We start from the raw sequence: 23,369 nt of genomic DNA, 5'->3' as shown, positions 1-23,369 counted from the left end.
ACCCATGCCACCTACCTGCACCAACACATGCCACCTACCTGCACCAACCCATGCCACCTACCTGCACCAACCCATGCCACCTACCTGCACCAACCCAACCCATGCCACCTACCTGCACCAACACATGCCACCTACCTGCACCAACCCAACCCATGCCACCTACCTGCACCAACCCAACCCATGCCACCTACCTGCACCAACCCAACCCATGCCACCTACCTGCACCAACACATGCCACCTACCTGCACCAACCCATGCCACCTACCTGCACCAACCCATGCCACCTACCTGCACCAACCCATGCCACCTACCTGCACCAACCCATGCCACCTACCTGCACCAACCCATGCCACCTACCTGCACCAACCCATGCCACCTACCTGCACCAGGTCCTTGTCCTCTATAGTGATGAGCCTGTCACAGATGACCCTCATGCACTCGTTCCTCCACAGCCTGAGGAACTGGGAGAGGGTGCTGAAACGGTCTGGGGTGGACATACACAGGCCGTTGTACACACGGGACAGGTCGCGGAGGTTGAAGATGTAGTGGAACTTGGACGGGGTGGGGGGTAGCTCTTTGATCAGGACCCTGGGGATAAGGTGATGCTAGAGTTAATTTGGGCGGGTGGGGGGGGGGGGGGGTTAGCTCTTTGATCACACCCTGGGGACAAGGTTATGCTAGAGTTAATTTGGGCGGGTGGGGGGGGGGGCTCTTTTATCAACACCTTAGGGTTATGGTTATGCTAGAGTTAAGACACATTTTTATTTTTTTAAATTGGAATGCTACGGTGCCATTTCTAGTGATGTGTACACAGTTTGTTTTCAGAGGGTGTGTACAATAGGTGAATAGGTTGTCGACAATGGCCAATACGGTGTGTACACTTGTGACCTATAACAGGGATATAGGTAAGAAATAACTTGATACATTTAAAATTATCCTATCGCCTTATGTTTTGTATGTGCTAAAAAAACACTAAATAAAATTCTTGAACATAATTGCGTAACTATTATACGTAAAGCTCTAATGTCATTAGGTCACCCACGCGTAAAGCTCCAAGGTCATGTGTGTGAGGTTGGTCGCCTGTCGACTGATCTCCAACTCGAAAGGTCTGAGATGACCTTCCAGGATGGAGACGTAGATCCTGAGCAGGGAGTTGTTATCAGGGAAGGTCATGTTGAAGACGGAGAACAGGGAGACAAATCGTGGGTCCGTCTCGTTCCGGCCGCCCCCCGCCTTCCCCATGGCGGCGATGTAGCCCAGGTCCTTCATGTTCTTCCAGCAGAGTTCCTTGCCCCTGTCGTACACGCCCCCACGGTCCAGCAGAAGTTTCAACATGGCGATCGGCTGCTGGGTCCCATACGTGTCCACCTGGAGGAGAGGATGGTTTGTTGGTGGGGTATGGTGGTGGTGGGGAGAGGATGGTTTTTTGGTGGGGTAGGGTGGTGGTGGGGAGAGGATGGTTTGTTGGGGTGGGGTAGGGTGGTGGTGGTGGTGGTGGTGGGGAGAGGATGGTTTGTTGGGGTGGGGTGGTGGTGGTGGTGGTGGGGAGAGGATGGTTTGGTGGGGTGGGGTGGTGGTGGTGGTGGGGAGAGGATGGTTTGTTGGTGGGGTGGTGGTGGTGGTGGTGGGGAGAGGATGGTTTGGTGGGGTGGGGTGGTGGTGGTGGGGAGAGGATGTTTTGTTGGGGTGGGGTGGTGGTGGTGGGGAGAGGATGGTTTGTTGGTGGGGTGGTGGTGGTGGTGGGGAGAGGATGGTTTGTTGGGGTGGGGTGGTGGTGGGGAGAGGATGGTTTGTTGGTGGGGTGGTGGTGGTGGTGGGGAGAGGATGGTTTGTTGGGGTGGGGTGGTGGTGGGGAGAGGATGGTTTGTTGGTGGGGTGGGGTGGTGGTGGTGGGGAGAGGATGGTTTGTTGGTGTGGTGGTGGTGGGGAGAGGATGGTTTGTTGGGGTGGGGTGGTGGTGGGGAGAGGATGGTTTGTTGGGGTGGGGTGGTGGTGGGGAGAGGATGGTTTGTTGGGGTGGGGTGGTGGTGGGGAGAGGATGGTTTGTTGGGGTGGGGTGGTGGTGGGGAGAGGATGGTTTGTTGGTGGGGTGGGGTGGTGGTGGTGGGGAGAGGATGGTTTGTTGGTGGGGTGGGGTGGTGGTGGTGGTGGTGGTGGGGAGAGGATGGTTTGTTGGTGGGGTAGGGTGGTGGTGGTGGTGGGGAGATGATGATTTGTTGCACTTTAAAACTTGGGAGGGTTCCAACTTTATTTGTGGTTGGGGTGTGGTGGTGGGGAGGGGAGGGGTAATGGTTCCAACTTTATTTGTATTTGGGGTGGAGTGGTTCAGTTTTACCTCAGGAGACAACAGATGCTTCCCGAGAACTTAAAGCTGACGTAGCCAGCTGCTAATTATTTTTTAAGTTTCCTTACAGTTGACACCAGTTTCCATGGCAACCAAAACGCAGCAGTGCACCTGCTCTTGGCTCTCCCGGAAACCTGTACAGTTTTCAACTTTGGCACCACCCGGATAACGACACACATGACGTCATGTCTGACGTCAGCACCACGGACCATGCTGATAACGAGACGTCATATGACGTCAGACCGTACCTGCGGCATGTTGAGCTCATCAATGAAGATGATGAGTCTCTTGTTGGAGGGCGGACCGTATGTGTCCTTGGTGCGCTTCTCCATGTTGGCCTCCAGGTTCCGCTGTACGTCCAGGGAGGTTGTCCGGGAGGAGAAGTTCATGTTCAGCAGCATCTGGGGACATGGTCAATGCTTACATACACGGAATGTTAACTTCTATGGTGAACAACATCTGGGGACAATACACGGAATGTTAACTTATATGGTGAACAACATCTGGGGACAATACACGGAATGTTAACTTATATGTTCAGCAACATCTGGGGACAATACACGGAATGTTAACTTATATGTTCAGCAGCATCTGGGGACATGGTCAATGTTTACATACACGGAATGTTAACTTATATGGTGAGCAACATCTGGGGACATGGTCAATGCTTACATACACGGAATGTTAACTTATATGTTGAGTAGCATCTGGGGACATGGTCAATGCTTACATACACGGAATGTTAACTTATATGTTGAGTAGCATCTGGGGACATGGTCAATGCTTACATACACGGAATGTTAACTTATATGTTGAGTAGCATCTGGGGACATGGTCAATGCTTACATACACGGAATGTTAACTTATATGTTGAGTAGCATCTGGGGACATGGTCAATGCTTACATACACGGAATGTTAACTTATATGTTGAGTAGCATCTGGGGACATGGTCAATGCTTACATACACGGAATGTTAACTTATATGTTCAGCAACATCTGGGGACATGGTCAATGTTTACATACACGGAATGTTAACTTATATGGTGAGCAACATCTGGGGACATGGTCAATGCTTACATACACGGAATGTTAACTTATAAGTTTATACACTAAAGGAATTTAACTCCTACAGTGGGTGTTCCAATAACAGCATAAATCTCTTCGCTCACAAAGGGCATATAACCCTCACCCACTAAGGGCATATAACTCTCACCCACTAAGGGCCTACAACCCCTACCGTCGTGTCCTGATTGATGGCACGCAGGAAGTTGAGGATGGTGGCAGTTTTGGACGTCCCAGTCTCGCCCACCAGAACCACGGGCCGTCTGACCAATATGTGCAGCTGTAGGAGCCAGGTGGCCCGCACCTGGACACACAGGTAGGGGAGACACATATAGAGTTTTACATTTAGGGCACAGGTAGGGGAGACACATATAGAGTTTTACATAATGGCACAGGTAGGTGACACATATAGAGTTTTACATTTAGGGCACAGGTAGGTGACACATATAGAGTTTTACATTTAGGGCACAGGTAGGTGACACATATAGAGTTTTACATAATGGCACAGGTAGGTGAGACATATAGTTATATTTAGGACACAGGTAGGTGACACATATAGAGTTTTACATAATGGCACAGGTAGGTGAGACATATAGTTATATTTAGGACACAGGTAGGTGACACATATAGAGTTTTACATAATGGCACAGGTAGGTGAGACATATAGTTATATTTAGGACACAGGTAGGTGACACATATAGAGTTTTACATAATGGCACAGGTAGGTGAGACATATAGTTATATTTAGGACACAGGTAGGTGACACATATAGAGTTTTACATAATGGCACAGGTAGGTGAGACATATAGTTATATTTAGGACACAGGTAGGTGACACATATAGAGTTTTACATAATGGCACAGGTAGGTGAGACATATAGTTATATTTAGGACACAGGTAGGTGACACATATAGAGTTTTACATAATGGCACAGGTAGGTGAGACATATAGTTATATTTAGGACACAGGTAGGTGACACATATAGAGTTTTACATAATTGCACAGGTAGGTGAGACATATAGTTATATTTAGGACACAGGTAGGTGAGACATATAGTTATATTTAGGACACAGGTAGGTGACACATATAGAGTTTTACATAATGGCACAGGTAGGTGAGACAAAGAGTTTTATATAGGGGCACAGGTAGGTGACACATATAGAGTTATATTTAGGTCACAGGTAGATGAGACAAATATAGTTACATTTAAAACATAGGTAGGTGACACACACATAGAGTTACATTTGGGGCACAGGTAGGTGAGTCGTAAAACTTACCGTCTTTCGGGACCAGGATGTCGTAAAACTTACTGTCTTTCGGGACCAGGATGTCGTAAAACTTACCGTCTTTAGGGACCAGGATGTCGTAAAACTTACCGTCTCTAAAGCAGGGACCAGGATGTCGTAAAACTTACCGTCTTTAGGGACCAGGATGTCGTAAAACTTACCGTCTCCACCGTAGGGACCAGGATGTCGTAAAACTTACCGTGTCTACCGTAGGGACCAAGATGTCGTAAACTTACCGTCTTTAGGGACCAGGATGTCGTAAAACTTACCGTTTCTACCGTAGGGACCAAGATGTCGTAAAACTTACCGTCTTTACCGTGGGGACCAGGATGTCGTAAAACTTACCGTCTTTAGGGACCAGGATGTCGTAAAACTTACAGTCTTTAGGGACCAAGATGTCGTAAAACTTACCGTCTCTACCGTAGGGACCAGGATATCGTAAAACTTACCGTCTCTACCGTAGGGACCAGGATGTCGTAAAACTTTCTCTCAGGATCGTGCTCATAGGACGGCACCAGCTTCTGCCAGGGGATCCATTTCTTCTTGACGACGTCATAGGTGTGGTCAAACAAGGTCAGCAGGCCAGGCAGTTCACCTTTAAGACACGAGACACAAGGTCGACAGGTGAGGCAGTTCACCTTTAAGACACGAGACACAAGGTAGGCAGTTCACCTTTAAGACACGAGACACAAGGTAGGCAGTTCACCTTTAAGACACGTGACACAAGGTAGGCAGTTCACCTTTAAGACACGAGACACAAGGTAGGCAGTTCACCTTTAAGACACGTGACACAAGGTAGGCAGTTCACCTTTAAGACACGAGACACAAGGTAGGCAGTTCACCTTTAAGACACGAGACACTAGGTAGGCAGGTGAGGCAGTTCACCTTTAAGACACGAGACACAGGTAGGCAGGTGAGGCAGTTCACCTTTAAGACACGTGACACAAGGTAGGCAGTTCACCTTTAAGACACGAGACACAAGGTCAACAGGTGAGGCAGTTCACCTTCAAGACACGAGAAACACAAGGTAGGCAGGTGAGGCAGTTCACCTTTAAGACACGAAACACAGGTGAGGCAGTTCACCTTTAAGACACGAGACACAAGATCAACAGATGAGGCATTTTCTTGTATGATTGTGTCTTTTGGCCTGATACTATCCCCTGAGTACAAGTCTGACCTGGCACCAAACGATCATGCTCTTCAACTAAAAGATCATGTCTTAACAAAATGATCATTGATCCTACCACCAGAAGATCATGTCTTAACAAACAAAAATCACACTGTACAACTAAAAGAGCATGCCCTAACAAAAAGATTGTGCACTGTCATTAAATAATATGCCCTACCACACATATCGATCAAGCCCTAACATACAAAGATCATACCACAACATACAAAGATCATACCACAACATACAAAGATAATGCCCTAACATACAAAGATCATGCCCAAACATACAAAGATAATGCCCTAACATACAAAGATAATGCCCTAACATACAAAGATCATACCCTAACATACAAAGATCATACCCTAACATACAAAGATCATGCCCTAATATACAAAGATCACGCCCTAACATACAAAGATCACGCCCTAACATACAAAGATCATGCCCTAACATACAAAGATCACGCCCAAACATACAAAGATAATGCCCTAACATACAAAGATAATGCCCTAACATACAAAGATCATACCCTAACATACAAAGATCATACCCTAACATACAAAGATCATGCCCTAATATACAAAGATCACGCCCTAACATACAAAGATCACGCCCTAACATACAAAGATCATGCCCTAACATACAAAGATCACGCCCTAACATACAAAGATCATGCCCTAACATACAAAGATCACGCCCTAACATACAAAGATCACGCCCTAACATACAAAGATCATGCCCTAACATACAAAGATCACGCCCTAACATACAAAGATCACGCCCTAACATACAAAGATCATGCCCTAACATACAAAGATCACGCCCTAACATACAAAGATCACGCCCTACCTGCCCCGGGACTTTTGTTGGGGTCATAGATCATGGCCATGCTGGCAATGTACTTGAGGTAGGTGTCGAACCGGATCCGGCTCTCCTCCAGTAGACCCGCCCCCAGAGACCAGACCAGGGCCTGGACCATCAGGGCCTCCAACTCGGCGGGGTCAAGGTCATTCTGTACGATGGTGGCTTGTAGCATGACGGTCAGTTGCTGGACCTGATGGTTGGCAGATGGTTGGTGGATGGTTGGCAGTGAGACAGTTGGCAGATGGTTGGCAGATGGTTGGCAGATGGGGCAGAGAGATGGTTGGCAGATGGAGCAGTGAGATGGTTGATGATGGGTGAGAGGGTTGTTTGGTGAGACAGATGGTTGTTCAGTAAGGTGGATGGCATACGGGAGTGATGTTGTGATTGGTCAGCGGTACAATCATAAGAAAACTACCATGTTAAGATTGGTCAGCGGTACAATCATAAGAAAACTACCATGTTGAGATTGGTCAGCGGTACAATGATAAGAAAACTACCATGTTAAGATTGGTCAGCGGTACAATCGTAAGAAAACTACCATGTTAAGGTTGGTCAGCGGTACAATCACAAGAAAACTACCATGTTAAGGTTGGTCAGCGGTACAATCATAAGAAAACTACCATGTTGAGATTGGTCAGCGGTACAATCATAAGAAAACTACCATGTTAAGGTTGGTCAGCGGTACAATCATAAGAAAACTACCATGTTAAGATTGGTCAGCGGTACAATGATAAGAAAACTACCATGTTAAGATTGGTCAGCGGTACAATCACAAGAAAACTACCATGTTAAGGTTGGTCAGCGGTACAATCATAAGAAAACTACCATGTTAAGATTGGTCAGCGGTACAATCATAAGAAAACTACCATGTTAAGATTGGTCAGCGGTACAATGATAAGAAAACTACCATGTTGAGATTGGTCAGCGGTACAATCATAAGAAAACTACCATGTTGAGATTGGTCAGCGGTACAATCATAAGAAAATTACCATGTTAAGATTGGTCAGCGGTACAATCATAAGAAAACTACCATGTTAAGGTTGGTCAGCGGTACAATCATAAGAAAACTACCATGTTGAGATTGGTCAGCGGTACAATGATAAGAAAACTACCATGTTAAGGTTGGTCAGCGGTACAATGATAAGAAAACTACCATGTTAAGGTTGGTCAGCGGTACAATGATAAGAAAACTACCATGTTAAGATTGGTCAGCGGTACAATGATAAGAAAACTACCATGTTAAGGTTGGTCAGCGGTACAATCATAAGAAAACTACCATGTTAAGGTTGGTCAGCGGTACAATCATAAGAAAACTACCATGTTAAGGTTGGTCAGCGGTACAATGATAAGAAAACTACCATGTTAAGATTGGTCAGCGGTACAATGATAAGAAAACTACCATGTTAAGGTTGGTCAGCGGTACAATCATAAGAAAACTACCATGTTAAGGTTGGTCAGCGGTACAATCATAAGAAAACTACCATGTTAAGGTTGGTCAGCGGTACAATCATAAGAAAACTACCATGTTAAGGTTGGTCAGCGGTACAATCATAAGAAAACTACCATGTTGAGATTGGTCAGCGGTACAATCATAAGAAAACTACCATGTTAAGGTTGGTCAGCGGTACAATCATAAGAAAACTACCATGTTAAGGTTGGTCAGCGGTACAATCATAAGAAAACTACCATGTTAAGATTGGTCAGCGGTACAATCATAAGAAAACTACCATGTTGAGATTGGTCAGTGGTACAATCATCTTGAGCTTCTCCACTTGCTGACCGTCCTGCAGGCCGTCCACCACCAGGTCGGTCACGTGACTGACGTACTTCTTGAAGAGCTTGTCGAAGGTCTTGGCCTCCTCCTCTGGCCGCTTCATGCGCCACCGCTCCCAGAAGGGGACGTAACCCAGGTTTTTCGGGTCGACGTACACCATGCCGCAGCGTGAGATGGTGGCCGGTGAGGCGTACTGGAGGTCGTACACCTGCAAGGTCAAAGGTCGGACCATACAAGGTCAAGGTCATACAAGGTCAATGATATACTACGGTAAGGTCCAGGTCGGACCATACAACGACAATATTATACACGGTCAAGGTCAAGGTTTGGTCTTTCGCCGTCAAAGCTTGGTCATACAATAACAAGGCCAAGTGATATAACATGGAATTTCAACGCTAGGTCTTACATCTACGAGGTCAAGCTTAGGTCATAAACATGCAAGATCAAGGCAAGGTCATATATTGGCAAGGTCAAAAGAAAATTAATACACTAGCAAGGTTAAGTTTAGGTGTTACATCCTCAAGGTTAATTATAGGTATAACAGAATGCAAGGCAAGAACACGGCACACGCAATATCAAGGCCGACTCATACATCTGCAATATCAAGCTATGCTGCATACATTTGGTCTGGAGTGGACCATACACGTACATGGTAAACTTAATATCTAAACCTTCTTCGTGTATAAAGGTGTTACACAGCTAAAAAATCTCTAGATTCCTTACCTCAAACAACATGGCGCAGTAGTTCTCTAGATTCCCTACCTCAAACAACACGGCGCAGTAGTTCTCTAGATTCCTTACCTCAAACAACATGACGCAGTAGTTCTCTAGATTCCTTACCTCAAACAACATGGCGCAGTAGTTCTGCAGCCGGATCCGCTCTCCGTTGGACAGCGTGAGCAGCTTGTTGTCGTCCATGACTGAGTTCATGTTCTCCACCCACAGGGCGTCCACGTCACCGTCGTACACGATGTAGCGCAGCTCTTTACGTTCGGTGGGTTTGTTGATCTCTCTACAACAGGCAAGTTAGCAACAGTCAGGTTTATCAACAATCCCTCCTTCTACCACAACCATTTTGCAACAGTTCATCCGTTTACAACAGTGAAGTTATCAACAGTTCATCTCTCTACAAGTCTCAATTTTATCAACCTGATAATCTCTTCAACTCAGATGTTGATACCACACAACGCAATGCTACTTAGTTTTAATCATGATATTTTAATGACTTTGTCGTCAACCTTTAAAACCCTTTAGTTGGCATAACTACCCCCCCAAAAAAAAACCCAGATCTTGAACATGATGACAAAAAGAGAATCTTGTCACAACACATTCAATGATACCAGACCACTATAATATCTACATGACCCTATAATCTCTAATATAAATGACCCCAAATATCAAATATAAAATGGTCCCTTAAATCTCGTCACTACGACCCCTAAGTGTCACCACGACCCCTAAGTGTCACTATGACCCCTAAGTGTCATCATGACCCCTAAGTTTTGACATGACCCCAACGTGTCTCCACGACCCCTAAGTATCACCATGACCCCTAAGTGTCACCATGACCCCTAAAATGTCAACACGACCCCTAAAAGGTCACCACGACCCCTAAAATATCACCACGACCCCGCCCTGTTACCTGAAGATGTTGGAGAGAAGTCCATCAGTCCAGTCTCTGCTAACGGGGTCAAGGACGCCGTAAAGCTCTATCACTGGCCTCTCCTTGGGGTTGATGGTGAACAGACGGGTTGGCGTGCCCAACCTAGTGCAAGGGTTTAGGGTTGGGTTTATACTCCTCACATCGCAACACTAAGTTAACACTAACCATTATAAAACTTGGGTTAAAATGACAAGGGTTTTTTTTATTGCTGGTAAGTGTTCGTTTTAAGTCAGTTAAAACACTAGTTTAAACCCTAATCTCAAGAAATGGAATTCTAGCTAAAAGAAACCGAGCATTACTTAAAGATTTCAGATTTTGGGTCTTAGAAATAAAGAAAATTAACAACAGAAGTATACAATAACTAACAGTAACCCTAACAGCATATACCATAGCCAAAACTAACCAAAGTACATTTATATTGCATCTTAATTTTAATTGTGAAAAGACAAGTAAAGTAGTTTCAACTTTAACCTTTACCAATGACCCAAATTTTAACTATAATAACAAACCTTGTTAAGTATAACTTTGTCTCCAACTAGAAAACTAAGCTTTTACTTTTATCACATATATCCCTAACATAACCCTCAACAAAAACAAACACTTCAACCTAACCCCCAAAAAATGAGCCCTAACTTATCCTCCCCCCTTACAACAAACACCTAACCTTAACCCCAACAACTTAACCCTTACATAACCCCCCCCCCCCAATAAACACGACAGACTTCCCGCCCCCCCCCCCCAACACCTGACCTTGACCTACCTAGTTTGGGCCTGGACTAACATGTTCAGTACGACAGACTCCCCCCCCCTCCCCCCCCCACTCAACACCTGACCTTGACCTACCTAGTTTGGGCCTGGACCAACATGTTCAGTACGACAGACTCCCCGCCCCCCCCCCCCCCCCAAACCTGACCTTGACCTACCTAGTTTGGGCCTGGACCAACATGTTCAGTACGACAGACTTCCCGCCCCCCTCCCCCCCCCCCTCAACACCTAACCTTGACCTACCTAGTTTGGGCCTGGACTAACATGTTCAGTTCGACAGACCCCTCCCCCCAACACCTACCCTTGACCTACCTAGTTTGGTCCTGGACCAACATGTTCAGTACGACAGACTCCCCCCCCCCAACACCTGACCTTGACCTACCTAGTTTGGGCATGGACCAACATGTTCAGTACGACAGACTCCCCGCCCCCCCCCCCCCAAACCTGACCTTGACCTACCTAGTTTGGGCCTGGACCAACATGTTCAGTACGACAGACTTCCCGCCCCCCGTCGGGCCCACAATCATGGTGCAGTGTCGGGTCATCATGGTCTCGTACAACTGGACAATCTTATCCACCTGTCAATCATCGCTTCAATCATTATCCAACAAACTCGCAGCCTAACAGCTTATACAACAAACAAGCAAAAAATCGTCTGTAATTCCCGATTTTCAATCAACAGTACATATGCACGAAAAGCGTACGTAGATATTTAACAAGCTACGATATTACTAGAAGGACAGTGTGACATTACTTAGGATTGTTCAATATAGTTTAGATAGTGAGAATGTGAGTTTAGTTTAGCCCTATGTTGTATTGTTTCCCTTAGACCAAATGTGTCTGTAAGCAATAGTTATGTAGGTTTTGGTTTTGTGTAGGATGTTGCTTGCGATCAACTTAATCGACAATAAGAGATAGCTTCTACAAAACTTAGTTGGAACTCATTTTAAACTATATTAAAACAAGATCTGCATCTGATTTAAAGATGGCGACTCGCCCCCAGAAGACAAACCACCGTGGTGCTACATCAGCGGGACCATTGAGCCACTCACCTGTACAGGTAAGATGATCATCCCCTGTTCTGTCAGACTCGCCTCCACCGCGTCGTTGAAGCTGGGGTACCGGACCCTCGGGCAGTTGAGGCCCGGGAACAGGTCGGATATCAAACCCAGGAACAGGGGAACATCCTCGAAGACAAACTTCGGCAGGTTCATGTCTCTTAGTGCCCTCATCAGCACCACATCCTGTTGGTGGACCACAACATATGGGACCATATCTCAAGGTTTGTGGACCACAAAATATGGGACCACATCTCAAGGTTTGTGGACCACAAAATATGGGACTACATCTCAAGGTTTGTGGACCACAAAATATGGGACCACATCTCAAGGTTTGTGGACCACAAAATATGGGACCATATCTCAAGGTTTGTGGACCACAAAATATTGGACTACATCTCAAGGTTTGTGGACCACAACATATGGGACCATATCTCAAGGTTTGTGGACCACAAAATATGGGACCACATCTCAAGGTTTGTGGACCACAAAATATGGGACTACATCTCAAGGTTTGTGGACCACAAAATATGGGACCACATCTCAAGGTTTGTGGACCACAAAATATGGGACCATATCTCAAGGTTTGTGGACCACAAAATATTGGACTACATCTCAAGGTTTGTGGACCACAACATATGGGACCATATCTCAAGGTTTGTGGACCACAAAATATGGGACTACATCTCAAGGTTTGTGGACCACAAAATATGGGACCACATCTCAAGGTTTGTGGACCACAAAATATGGGACCATATCTCAAGGTTTGTGGACCACAAAATATTGGACTACACGTCAAGGTTTCTGGACAAGAAAATATTGGAGCACAACTGGCTTTTTGAAGCACCAAGTACTGTCCACTCCCCACTCACCTCCTTCAATTCCTCACCCCCCCACTCACCTCCTTCAATTCCTCACCCCCCCACTCACCTCCTCCAACTCCTCACCACCCCCACACACTCACCTCCTCCAACTCCTCACCCCCCCACACTCACCTCCTCCAACTCCTCACCACCCCCACACACTCACCTCCTCCAACTCCTCACCACCCACACACACTCACCTCCTCCAACTCCTCACCACCCCCACACACTCACCTCCTCCAACTCGTCAACCCCCCCCCCACACTCACCTCCTCCAACTCCTCAGCACTCCTCTTGAGTTCCCCTGCCATGACTAGCACCGACTTAAGAGCCCTCAGACCAAAGTCGTAGTGGAACTGTTTGGAGAGCTGTTCTCTGGCCAGCTTGTACAGTACTGTCATCTTCTTGGCCATGATCTGCACAAGATATGCCAGCATAAGTGTCAGATGGCCAACATATATTTCTGTACAAGATATATCATTGTAAGTAGCAGATGGCCAAAGTTAATAAATGGCCGAAATCGTTTTGGCCTAGATTTGGCATGACCAGTTTTGACGTCTCGCTATTACATATTATGCAACATAACCTATAAATAAATACAGGTCTATAACCAGTAGCGTGTACTTTAGATAAAAATTAAATTATAGATACATCACTAATCAACTTGTTAAATAAAAAAATAATTTTAAATATGTAAGTAAAACAAACAAAATTTAAGGTTAAAAAATAAGAATTTAGTATGACAATGTACACAATGATAATGCCGTGAGAAGTTTTAGAATTTTAGAGAAAAAAACAATGAACGAACAATGGCTAACGAACATAAATGATAGAAACCGAGGGATTCGAACCTTGGCCTGCAGGAAGCCCTCCGAGAAGAGCATGATCTCACAGATCTGCTGTAGGTCCGGCACGATGACCACGACCGGACGGAACAAAGCTTTGACGGACTCCGGCAGTTCCGTGCGTCCGGCATAACCGGGGTTCATCGTGATGAAAACACCGACTCGGTTGTCTAGGGGGATCTCAGCTCCTTCAAACTAGAACATACAACATAACTAGAACATACAACATCACTAGAACACCGACTCTGTTGTCTAGGGGGATCTCAGCTCCTTCAAACTAGAACATACAACATAACTAGAACATACAACATAACTAGAATATACAACATAACTAGAACATACAACATAACTAGAACATACAAAATCACTAGAACATACAACATAACTAGAACATACAACATAACTAGAACATACAACATAACTAGAACATACAACATCACTAGAACATACAACATAACTAGATTATACAACATAACTAGAACATACAACATCACTAGAACATACAACATCACTAGAACATACAATATAACTAGAACATACAACATAACTTGAACATACAACATAACTAGAACATACAACATAACTAGAACATACAACATAACTAGAACACACAACATAACTAGAGCATACAACATAACTAGAACATACAACATCACTAGAACATACAACATAACTAGATTATACAACATAACTAGAACATACAACATCACTAGAACATACAACATCACTAGAACATACAACATAACTAGAGCATACAACATAACTAGAACATACAACATCACTAGAACATACAACATAACTAGATTATACAACATAACTAGAACATACAACATCACTAGAACATACAACATCACTAGAACATACAACATCACTAGAACATACAACATCACTAGAACATACAACATAACTAGAACATGCAACATAACTAGAACATACAACATAACTAGAACATACAACATAACTAGAACATACAACATAACTAGAACATACAACATAACTAGAACATACAACATCACTAGAACATACAACATCACTAGAACATACAACATCACTAGAACATACAACATCACTAGAACATACAACATAACTAGAACATGCAACATAACTAGAACATACAACATAACTAGAACATACAACATAACTAGAACATACAACATAACTAGAACATACAACATAACTAGAACATACAACATCACTAGAACATACAACATCACTAGAACATACAACATCACTAGAACATACAACATAACTAGAACATACAACATCACTAGAACATACAACATCACTAGAACATACAACATAACTAGAACATACAACATCACTAGAAAATACAACATAACTAGAACATACAACATAACTAGAACATACAACATAGCTAGAACATACAACATCACTAGAACATACAACATAACTAGAACGTACAACATAACTAGAACATGCAACATAACTAGAACATACAACATAACTAGAACGTACAACATAACTAGAACATACAACATAACTAGAACATACAACATCACTAGAACATACAACATAACTAGAAAGTACAACATAACTAGTACATTTCATGGCTTTCTATAACTATAACATTTCATGGGTTTAGTGTAACTAGAGCATTTCATGGCTTTTCTATAACTACAAAATTACTAATACAAAAGTAGAAAATGTATGTAAAGGATGCTACATGGAAATAGGTCTGCCTGATGTAATAGACCCTACCTGATGTCATGGGGCCCATCTGATATAATGAGATCCACTTGATGTAAGACCTATCTATGTAATGGGACCCACCTGTAAATGTGTAAACTTCATGACCAGGGCATGCCTGATGTAATGGGACCCACCTGATGTAATGGGATCCACCTGATGTAATGGGACCCACCTGATTTAATGGGACCCACCTGGAAATGTGTAAGCTTCATGACGAGGGCGTGCCTGATGTAATGGAACCCACCTGATGTAATGAGACCCCCTGATGTAATGAAACCCACCTGGAAATGTGTAAGCTTCATGACGAGGGTCTGTCTGATGTAATGAGACCCACCTGATGTAATGGGACCCATCTGATATAATGAGATCCACTTGATGTAAGACCTATCTATGTAATGGGACCCACCTGTAAATGTGTAAACTTCATGACCAGGGCATGCCTGATGTAATGAGACCCACCTGATGTAATGGGATCCACCTGATGTAATGGGACCCACCTGATTTAATGGGACCCACCTGGAAATGTGTAAGCTTCATGACGAGGGCCTGTCTGATGTAATGGAACCCACCTGATGTAATGGGACCCACCTGATGTAATGGGATCCACCTGATGTAATGTGACCCACCTGGAAATGTGTAAGCTTCATGACGAGGGCCTGTCTGATGTAATGGAACCCACCTGATGTAATGGGACCCACCTGATGTAATGGGATCCACCTGATGTAATGAGACCCACCTGGAAATGTGTAAGCTTCATGACGAGGGCATGTCTGATGTAATGGAACCCACCTGATGTAATGGGACCCACCTGATGTAATGGTACCCACCTGATGTAATGGGACCCACCTGGAAATGTGTAAGCTTCATGACGAGGGCGTGCCTGATGAGCTGCAGCTGTGTGGAGATGACGGACAGCACGGAGATGTCGATCCGGTTAAACTCGTCCATACAGCCCCAGGCCCCACACTGGCACAGGCCCGACAGGATCTTACCGAAGGCCTGGAACATAATAGGCAGGGGTTCGGGTTGGGTGGGGTTTCAGAAATTTTTTTAGGTTGGGTGGGGTCTCATAACTAGGGATTAAAAAAAAACGACCAACTAGCTTAAACAACGTAATAATCTACCCACACACACCTCACCTTACAACCCAAACACACACCCCACACATTGTACAACCCACCACACACAGCTCTCACCTTATAATCCATCCCCTCTCCACAATTTGTCACCCCCACACACCCCTCACCTTATAACCCACCCCCACACACCCCTCACCTTATATCCCACCCCACACACCCCTCACCTTATAATCCATCCCCTCCCCACAGTTTGTCACCACACACAAGAGCCCCAGCGCTTTGGCCAGATCTTTTGTCGTCTCCGTCTTGCCGGTTCCAGCAGGTCCAGCCGGCGCCCCGCCCAAGTTCATGGACAGCGCCTGGGTCAAGGTCAGGTAGATGCGGTCAGTGAGCGGCGTGATGACGAGCCGGCCGTTGAGCCCCATGTACTCGTACCCATAGAGAAAGGAGCCGGTACATTGCCGGATGTACAGCTCGTCCGGCTCCTTCACCCAGTAGAACCGGAGCTGGGACTCCCACTCGAACTCCTTCTCGTCCATGATGCTGCCGGCAAAACACATTTTTTATAACACTGCCGGGAAAACACATTTTTTATAACACTGCCGGCAAAACACATTTTTTATAACACTGCCGGCAAAACACATTTTTTATAACACTGCCGACAAAACACATAATTAGAACACTGCCGGCAATAATCATTTTTATAACTGCCGGCAAAACATTTTTTATAACACTGCCGGCAAAAATCATTTTTATAACACTGTCGGAAAACACATTTTTATACCGCTATCGGTTAGACACATTTTTTATATGATAGCGATGAAAGCGAAATTATCGAAAACACATTTTTAGAAGCACAACTCAGCTATCCCTGACTCACAGTTCACTTAAACAACACACTCAGATGTGCGACACAATACTCATCTGATACACAACACCTGTTAGATACACGACTCATCTGTCTGCCCTCACCTGTCTGCCACACGACTCACCTGTCTGACACACCTGTCTGACACACGACACACCTGTCTGAAACACGACACACCTGTCTGAAACACGACTCACCTGTCTGACACACCTGTCTGACACACGACACACCTGTCTGAAACACGACTCACCTATCTGACATCACATGTCTGACACACGACTCACCTGTCTGACACACGACTCCCCTGTCTGACACACAACTCCCCTGTCTGACACACGACTCACCTGTCTTACACACGACAGACCTGTCTGACACACGACTCACCTGTCTGACACACGACAGACCTGTCTGACACACGACTCACCTGTCTGACACATGACTCACCTTTCGCTGACACACGACTCACCTGTCTGACACACAACTCACCTGTTTGACATCACCTGTCTGACACACGACAGACCTGTCTGACACACGACTCATCTGTCTGACACACGACTGCCCTGTCTGACACACAACTCACTTGTCTGACACACAACTCACCTGTCTGACACACGACTTACCTCTCTGACACACGACTCCCCTGTCTGACACACAACTCCCCTGTCTGACACACGACTCACCTGTCTTACACACGACAGACCTGTCTGACACACGACTCACCTGTCTGACACACGACACACCTCTCTGACACACGACAGACCTGTCTGACACACGACGCAACTGTCTGACACACGACAGACCTGTCTGACACACAACTCACCTGTCTGACACACGACTCACCTGTCTGACACACGACTCACCTTTGTGACACACAACTCACCTGTCTGACACACGACTCACCTGTCGGACACACGACTCACCTGTCTGACACACGACTCAAATGTCTGACACACGACTCACCTCTCTGACACACGACTCACCTGTCTGACACACGACTCATCTGCCTGACACACCTGTCTGACACACGACTCACCTGTTTGACACACGACTCACCTGCCTGACACACCTGCCTGACACACGACTCACCTGGATGACACACGACTCACCTGTCTGACACACGACTCACCTGTCCGACACACGACTCACCTGTCGGACACACGACTCACCTGTCTGACACACGACTCACATGTCTGACACACGACTCACCTGTCTGACACACTACTCACCTGTCTGACACACGACTCACCTCTCTGACACACGACTCACCTGTCTGACACACGACTCACCTGTCCCTGACAAAGCCGTCTACTATGTCCCTAGCATGGACGTCGATGATCAACGAGGTGTTGTATTTCTTCCGGTCATTCTTCAACAGGTTAGACCGTACCTGGGGATCAATGGAGCCTGGTCGTAGGGGACACGGTGGGTCTCGTATGCTGCACTAGCTGTATCATGTATGCTGCACTGAATGTAGCAGATGTGCTACACTGGCAGTAGCAGGTATGCTGCACTGAATGTAGCAGAACTGCTACACGGGCAGTAGCAGGTATGCTGCACTGAATAGCAGAACTGCTACACTTGCAGTAGCAGTTATGCTGCACTAGCAGTAGCAAGTATGCTGCACTGAATGTAGCAGAAGTGCTACACTGGCAATAACAGGTATGCTGCACTAAATGCAGGAAAACTGCTACACTGGCAGTAGCAAGTATGCTGCACTAAATGTAGCAGAACTGATACACTGGCATTAACAGGTATGCTGTAATGAGTGTACAAATCAACATTTCACCAACTAATACACAAACTCAACCCAACTGTACACTCCGCTAACCTTAACGACCAGCTGATCTAGCTGCATGTGCATCTTCTTGGAGTAGTCTTTGAGTGCCGTCTTGATGCCATTTTTTATCTTCCTGAAGACATCCTCCACCTCCCAGGTCCACCACACCTGGCTCGCTGCCAGACACACCATCCCCTGGTAGTCCAGCATCCAGTCGGCCCTGAGAAAGGTCAAAGGTTAGTCTAACCATTGACCCTAATCCACCTAGACTTCCTGAGAGCAGTAAATGGCCTTACCTTGACCCTAACCTTGACCCTGACCCACCTGGTCTTCTGGTAGCTGAAGTAGAAGATGGCCTTACCTTGACCCTAACCTTGACCATAACCCACCTGGCCTAACCTTGACCCTGACCCACCTGGACTTCTGATAGCTGTAGTAGACGATGGCCTAGAATTGACCATGACATTGACCCTAACCTTGACCATAACCTTGACCCTGACCTATCTGCCATGACCTTGACCCTGGCCTTGACCCAACTGGACTTTTGATAGATGTAGTAGAAGATGGCCTAACCTTGACCCTGACCCACCTGGCCTAACCTTGACCCTGACCCACCTGGACTTCTGATAGCTGTAGTAGAAGATGGCCTCCTTGGTGATGAGTCGGTTGGTCCTCCTCATCTCCTCTAGGACGGCCGTCATCCAGATCTCGACCCTGTCGTTGGAGCTGAGAGCTGTACGGAACTCCATCACCTCCTTCTCCGCGGAGATCATGGCGTTGACCATCAGCTCCTTGGGGTTGTTGGCGTTCTTGACGAACCTCAGGCTGGCGATGTTGTCGTACATCTAAGGGTGGGGGGGGGTGTGGAGGCGTTGTTGAGAGATTATTAACTTGATAATCTTTTAAAACCATGGTTAAAACATGATTACCTTAATGATGTGCTCATGTACACAATAATTACCTTAATGATGTGCTCCTGTACACAATAATTACCTTAATGATGTGCTCCTATACACAGTAATTACCTTAATGATGTGCCCCTGTACACAATAATTACCTTAATGATGTGCTCCTGTACACAATAATTACCTTAATGATGTGCTCCTGTACACACTCCGGATCAGACGACCCCAGAATGCTGAGTAGCTCGTCATCAGAAATAAAGAAAAATCTGCAACAAATGAACACTCAGTAAGTCACGTCAAGTTTATTGTTAGAAACATCTTAGCTAGAGCTTCTTAATTTGTTACTCCATACATTAGGCCAGGTGTAAGATTTGAACTCTAAACCACAACAACGGCTTCGTCCATCTAAATATTATCTGTGTAATCACATTTGTGTTTGGTAATATTACACGAATCTAATGTGGTTCTTGGTAGTTTACACATGTGCCTTTTGCCGAATGGTAAATTACCTGATAAATTGTCCCATCTAACCCTTGGCAATTTACCCGGGACAATGTCCCCTCTACCTGTGGGGTATTTACCTGGGGAAAGCATTCCTCTTGGAGTCCAGGTAGTCGTTGAGAGACTTCTGGCACCGCTCGAGTCCCAGGGAGAGCGAGACCATCTCGTCATAGCGGCCATCAACGTGAGTGGCCTGCTTGATGTTGGGCGAGTCGTTGGTCGATTCCATTATCTGATAGGGGTGGAAGGGTCAGTCGTGCATTGACACAAGTTTCATATAACAACTTACGATTGGTTAACTGTTACCGAGATAAACAGGGGAAGTAGAGTAACCGTGAATTTTTAACACATAAAGAAATGTCGCCACCTTTTTGAACTGTTTGTCGATCTTGTCAAAAAACTTGGCTTGCTCCGGAAGTTGTTTACTGATGTCACCTCCCCCAAATATACCCTCCAGGTAGATCCACTTCCGCTGCACCTGCAGCCACACCTGTGGAAGAAAAGAAACTCACCTGAACGAGATCATTGTCAACACAACATTGACGGGTGAGAGGGGGGTGAATTTCTTCAAGTAGTTTATTATATGTGCGAAATTTTATAAACAAACTCGATCTATATTTTAAGGGGCTTTTGTATTCTCTTTCTGTTTTAGGATATTTTTTTTATGAAGAAGATTGACTAAAGCTTTTGCTTGTAGCTTGAGGGGTGGGGGAGGGTATAAAAATAGCAAGGGCGATGCTGCTGAGGGTGGGGATGTGAACATTTGAAACCAAGACCTCACGTATGGTCCTACTTGTGTTGATAAGACACGCCGGTATATTTTACAGGACAGGCCGACATAAGTACCGATGCACAACACCAGACCGGACACATCTAGACACACCACCTCTACACCTTATCGGCTCTTACATGCACACACACCACCACACCACCAGACCGGCCCGTACATCAACACACCACCACACCACAACACCACCACACCACAACACCACCACACCACCAAACCGGCCGTTACACCAGCACACACCACCAGACCGGCCCCTACATCAACACACCACCACACCACCACACCACCACACCACCACACCACCACACCACCACACCACCACACCACCACACCACCACACCACCACACCACCACACCACCAGACCAGACTTACGTCTAGAACCTCTGATATCCGAGAGAGCGACTTCTCCCATGACTGTACGAGCGGCAGGAAGGGCCCAATGAAGCGAGAGGCGGACATGTTCTGCAGGTTGACGCTCGTGTCGTCAAGATTCTGCAGGATCTCGTCCACGGGGCCCAGGATGTGCGCGCGACGGTTGCCCTTGACATAGGGCAGGATGATGAACTTGGCCTTCTTCCACAGCTCCTCCACATCATTGATGCCCTGTGGAGGGGGGGTCACAGCTAGTTCAGGGGGGTCACAGCTGGTTAAGGGGGTTACAGTTTATTTAGGGGGTCAAAGCTGTTGTAGGGGGTCACAGCTGGTTCAGGGGGGAGAGTCACGGCTGGTTTAGGGGGGGGGGGACGGAGTGGTCTAGCGGTTGAGAGTTGGACTGCTAACCCGTAAGTCTCGAGTTCGAATCCGGGTTCAAGTCAGTAGACCGTCCCTGAGTCCACCCAACTCTGATGGGTATCTAACTCACGTTAGGGAAAGTAAAGGCGGCTGGGCATAATGCTGACCACATTATCTCTTCATATGCCGAGGTCACAGAAACAAGTGAACTCTACTTCACTAGCCCCATAGATCGTCAGGTTTGAAAGGGAAACTTTACTTTAGCTGGTTTAGGGGGGTTTCAGCTGGTTTAGGGGGTCACAGCTGGTTTAGGGGGTCAAAGCTGGTTTAGGGGGTCACAGCTGGTTTAGGGGGTCACAGCTGGTTTAGGGGGTCACAGCTGGTTTAGGGGGGGGGGGTCACAGCTGGTTTAGGGGGGGGGGGGGGGTCACAGCTGGTTTAGGGGGGGGGGGTCACAGCTGGTTTAGGGGGGGGGGGTCACAGCTGGTTTAGGGGGGGGGGGGTCACAGCTGGTTTAGGGGGGGGGTCACAGCTGGTTTAGGGGGGGGGTCACAGCTGGTTTAGGGGTCTTAATTAAAGTAGATAATTAAATATAAAGTACTTTTATTTCGTCTCGGGGTGAGGGGAGGGGGGGGGGGGGGTAACACGTACACCAGGTGGTGGGAAAGACTGTTAGAGCGGTGGTTCTAAACCTGGGTTCGATCGAATCTCAGGGTTTTCGGTGAGTCAACCTCAGGGGTTCGGGCGGAGGTCAAGACACACACCCGACCCATGTGATTCTCTATCGTGGACGATAGAGCTATTAAGAAAGGATCAGTGAATGCGCATTTGAAACTGGTGGGGTTCGGTACCTCCAAAAATTTTAAGAACCACTGTGTTAGAGACAACTTGAATGTGCCCATGCTGAAGTTTACCTTTTCTATGCTCATCTCTTTATGTGCCCATGCTGAAGTTTACCTTTTCTATGCTCATCTCTTTATGTGACCATACTGAAGTTTACCTTTTCTATGCTCATCTCTTTATGTGACCATACTGAAGTTTACCTTTTCTATGCTCATCTCTTTATGTGACCATACTGAAGTTTACCTTTTCTATGCTCATCTCTTTATGTGACCATACTGAAGTTTACCTTTTCTATGCTCATCTCTTTATATGACCATACTGAAGTTTACCTTTTCTATGCTCATCTCTTTATGTGACTATGCTAAAGTTTACCTTTTCTATGCTCATCTCTTTATGTGCCCATGCTGAAGTTTACCTTTTCTATGCTCATCTCTTTATGTGACCATACTGAAGTTTACCTTTTCTATGCT

General features: G+C 46.0%; 1 protein-coding gene across 1 annotated transcript in view; it reads right to left on the bottom strand.

The window, feature by feature from the left end:
* Positions 1-23,369, bottom strand: part of LOC131926992 (dynein axonemal heavy chain 10) — a 91,970-nt gene that overhangs the window by 38,271 nt on the left and 30,330 nt on the right. The window contains exons 32-53 of the mRNA XM_059282627.1: positions 21,697-21,927; positions 20,904-21,026; positions 20,617-20,768; positions 20,220-20,301; positions 19,746-19,975; positions 19,182-19,350; positions 18,640-18,740; positions 16,710-17,028; positions 16,253-16,405; positions 13,703-13,891; positions 13,121-13,267; positions 11,983-12,174; positions 11,390-11,508; positions 10,145-10,267; positions 9,343-9,514; positions 8,456-8,710; positions 6,714-6,918; positions 5,143-5,288; positions 3,583-3,711; positions 2,593-2,745; positions 1,043-1,368; positions 381-588 (exon numbers count right to left, since the gene is read on the bottom strand). Coding sequence (XP_059138610.1) covers positions 381-588; positions 1,043-1,368; positions 2,593-2,745; positions 3,583-3,711; positions 5,143-5,288; positions 6,714-6,918; positions 8,456-8,710; positions 9,343-9,514; positions 10,145-10,267; positions 11,390-11,508; positions 11,983-12,174; positions 13,121-13,267; positions 13,703-13,891; positions 16,253-16,405; positions 16,710-17,028; positions 18,640-18,740; positions 19,182-19,350; positions 19,746-19,975; positions 20,220-20,301; positions 20,617-20,768; positions 20,904-21,026; positions 21,697-21,927 — 3,924 coding nt within the window. The remainder of the gene's footprint in view (positions 1-380; positions 589-1,042; positions 1,369-2,592; positions 2,746-3,582; positions 3,712-5,142; positions 5,289-6,713; positions 6,919-8,455; positions 8,711-9,342; positions 9,515-10,144; positions 10,268-11,389; positions 11,509-11,982; positions 12,175-13,120; positions 13,268-13,702; positions 13,892-16,252; positions 16,406-16,709; positions 17,029-18,639; positions 18,741-19,181; positions 19,351-19,745; positions 19,976-20,219; positions 20,302-20,616; positions 20,769-20,903; positions 21,027-21,696; positions 21,928-23,369) is intronic.

The sequence above is a fragment of the Physella acuta genome, unplaced genomic scaffold (assembly GCF_028476545.2).
Source record: "Physella acuta isolate Inbredline_101_S28 unplaced genomic scaffold, ASM2847654v3 ptg001357l, whole genome shotgun sequence".
Lineage (NCBI taxonomy): Eukaryota > Metazoa > Mollusca > Gastropoda > Physidae > Physella > Physella acuta.
Note: the sequence above shows the minus strand (reverse complement) of the source record. Positions and strands in the feature narration are given on the sequence as shown.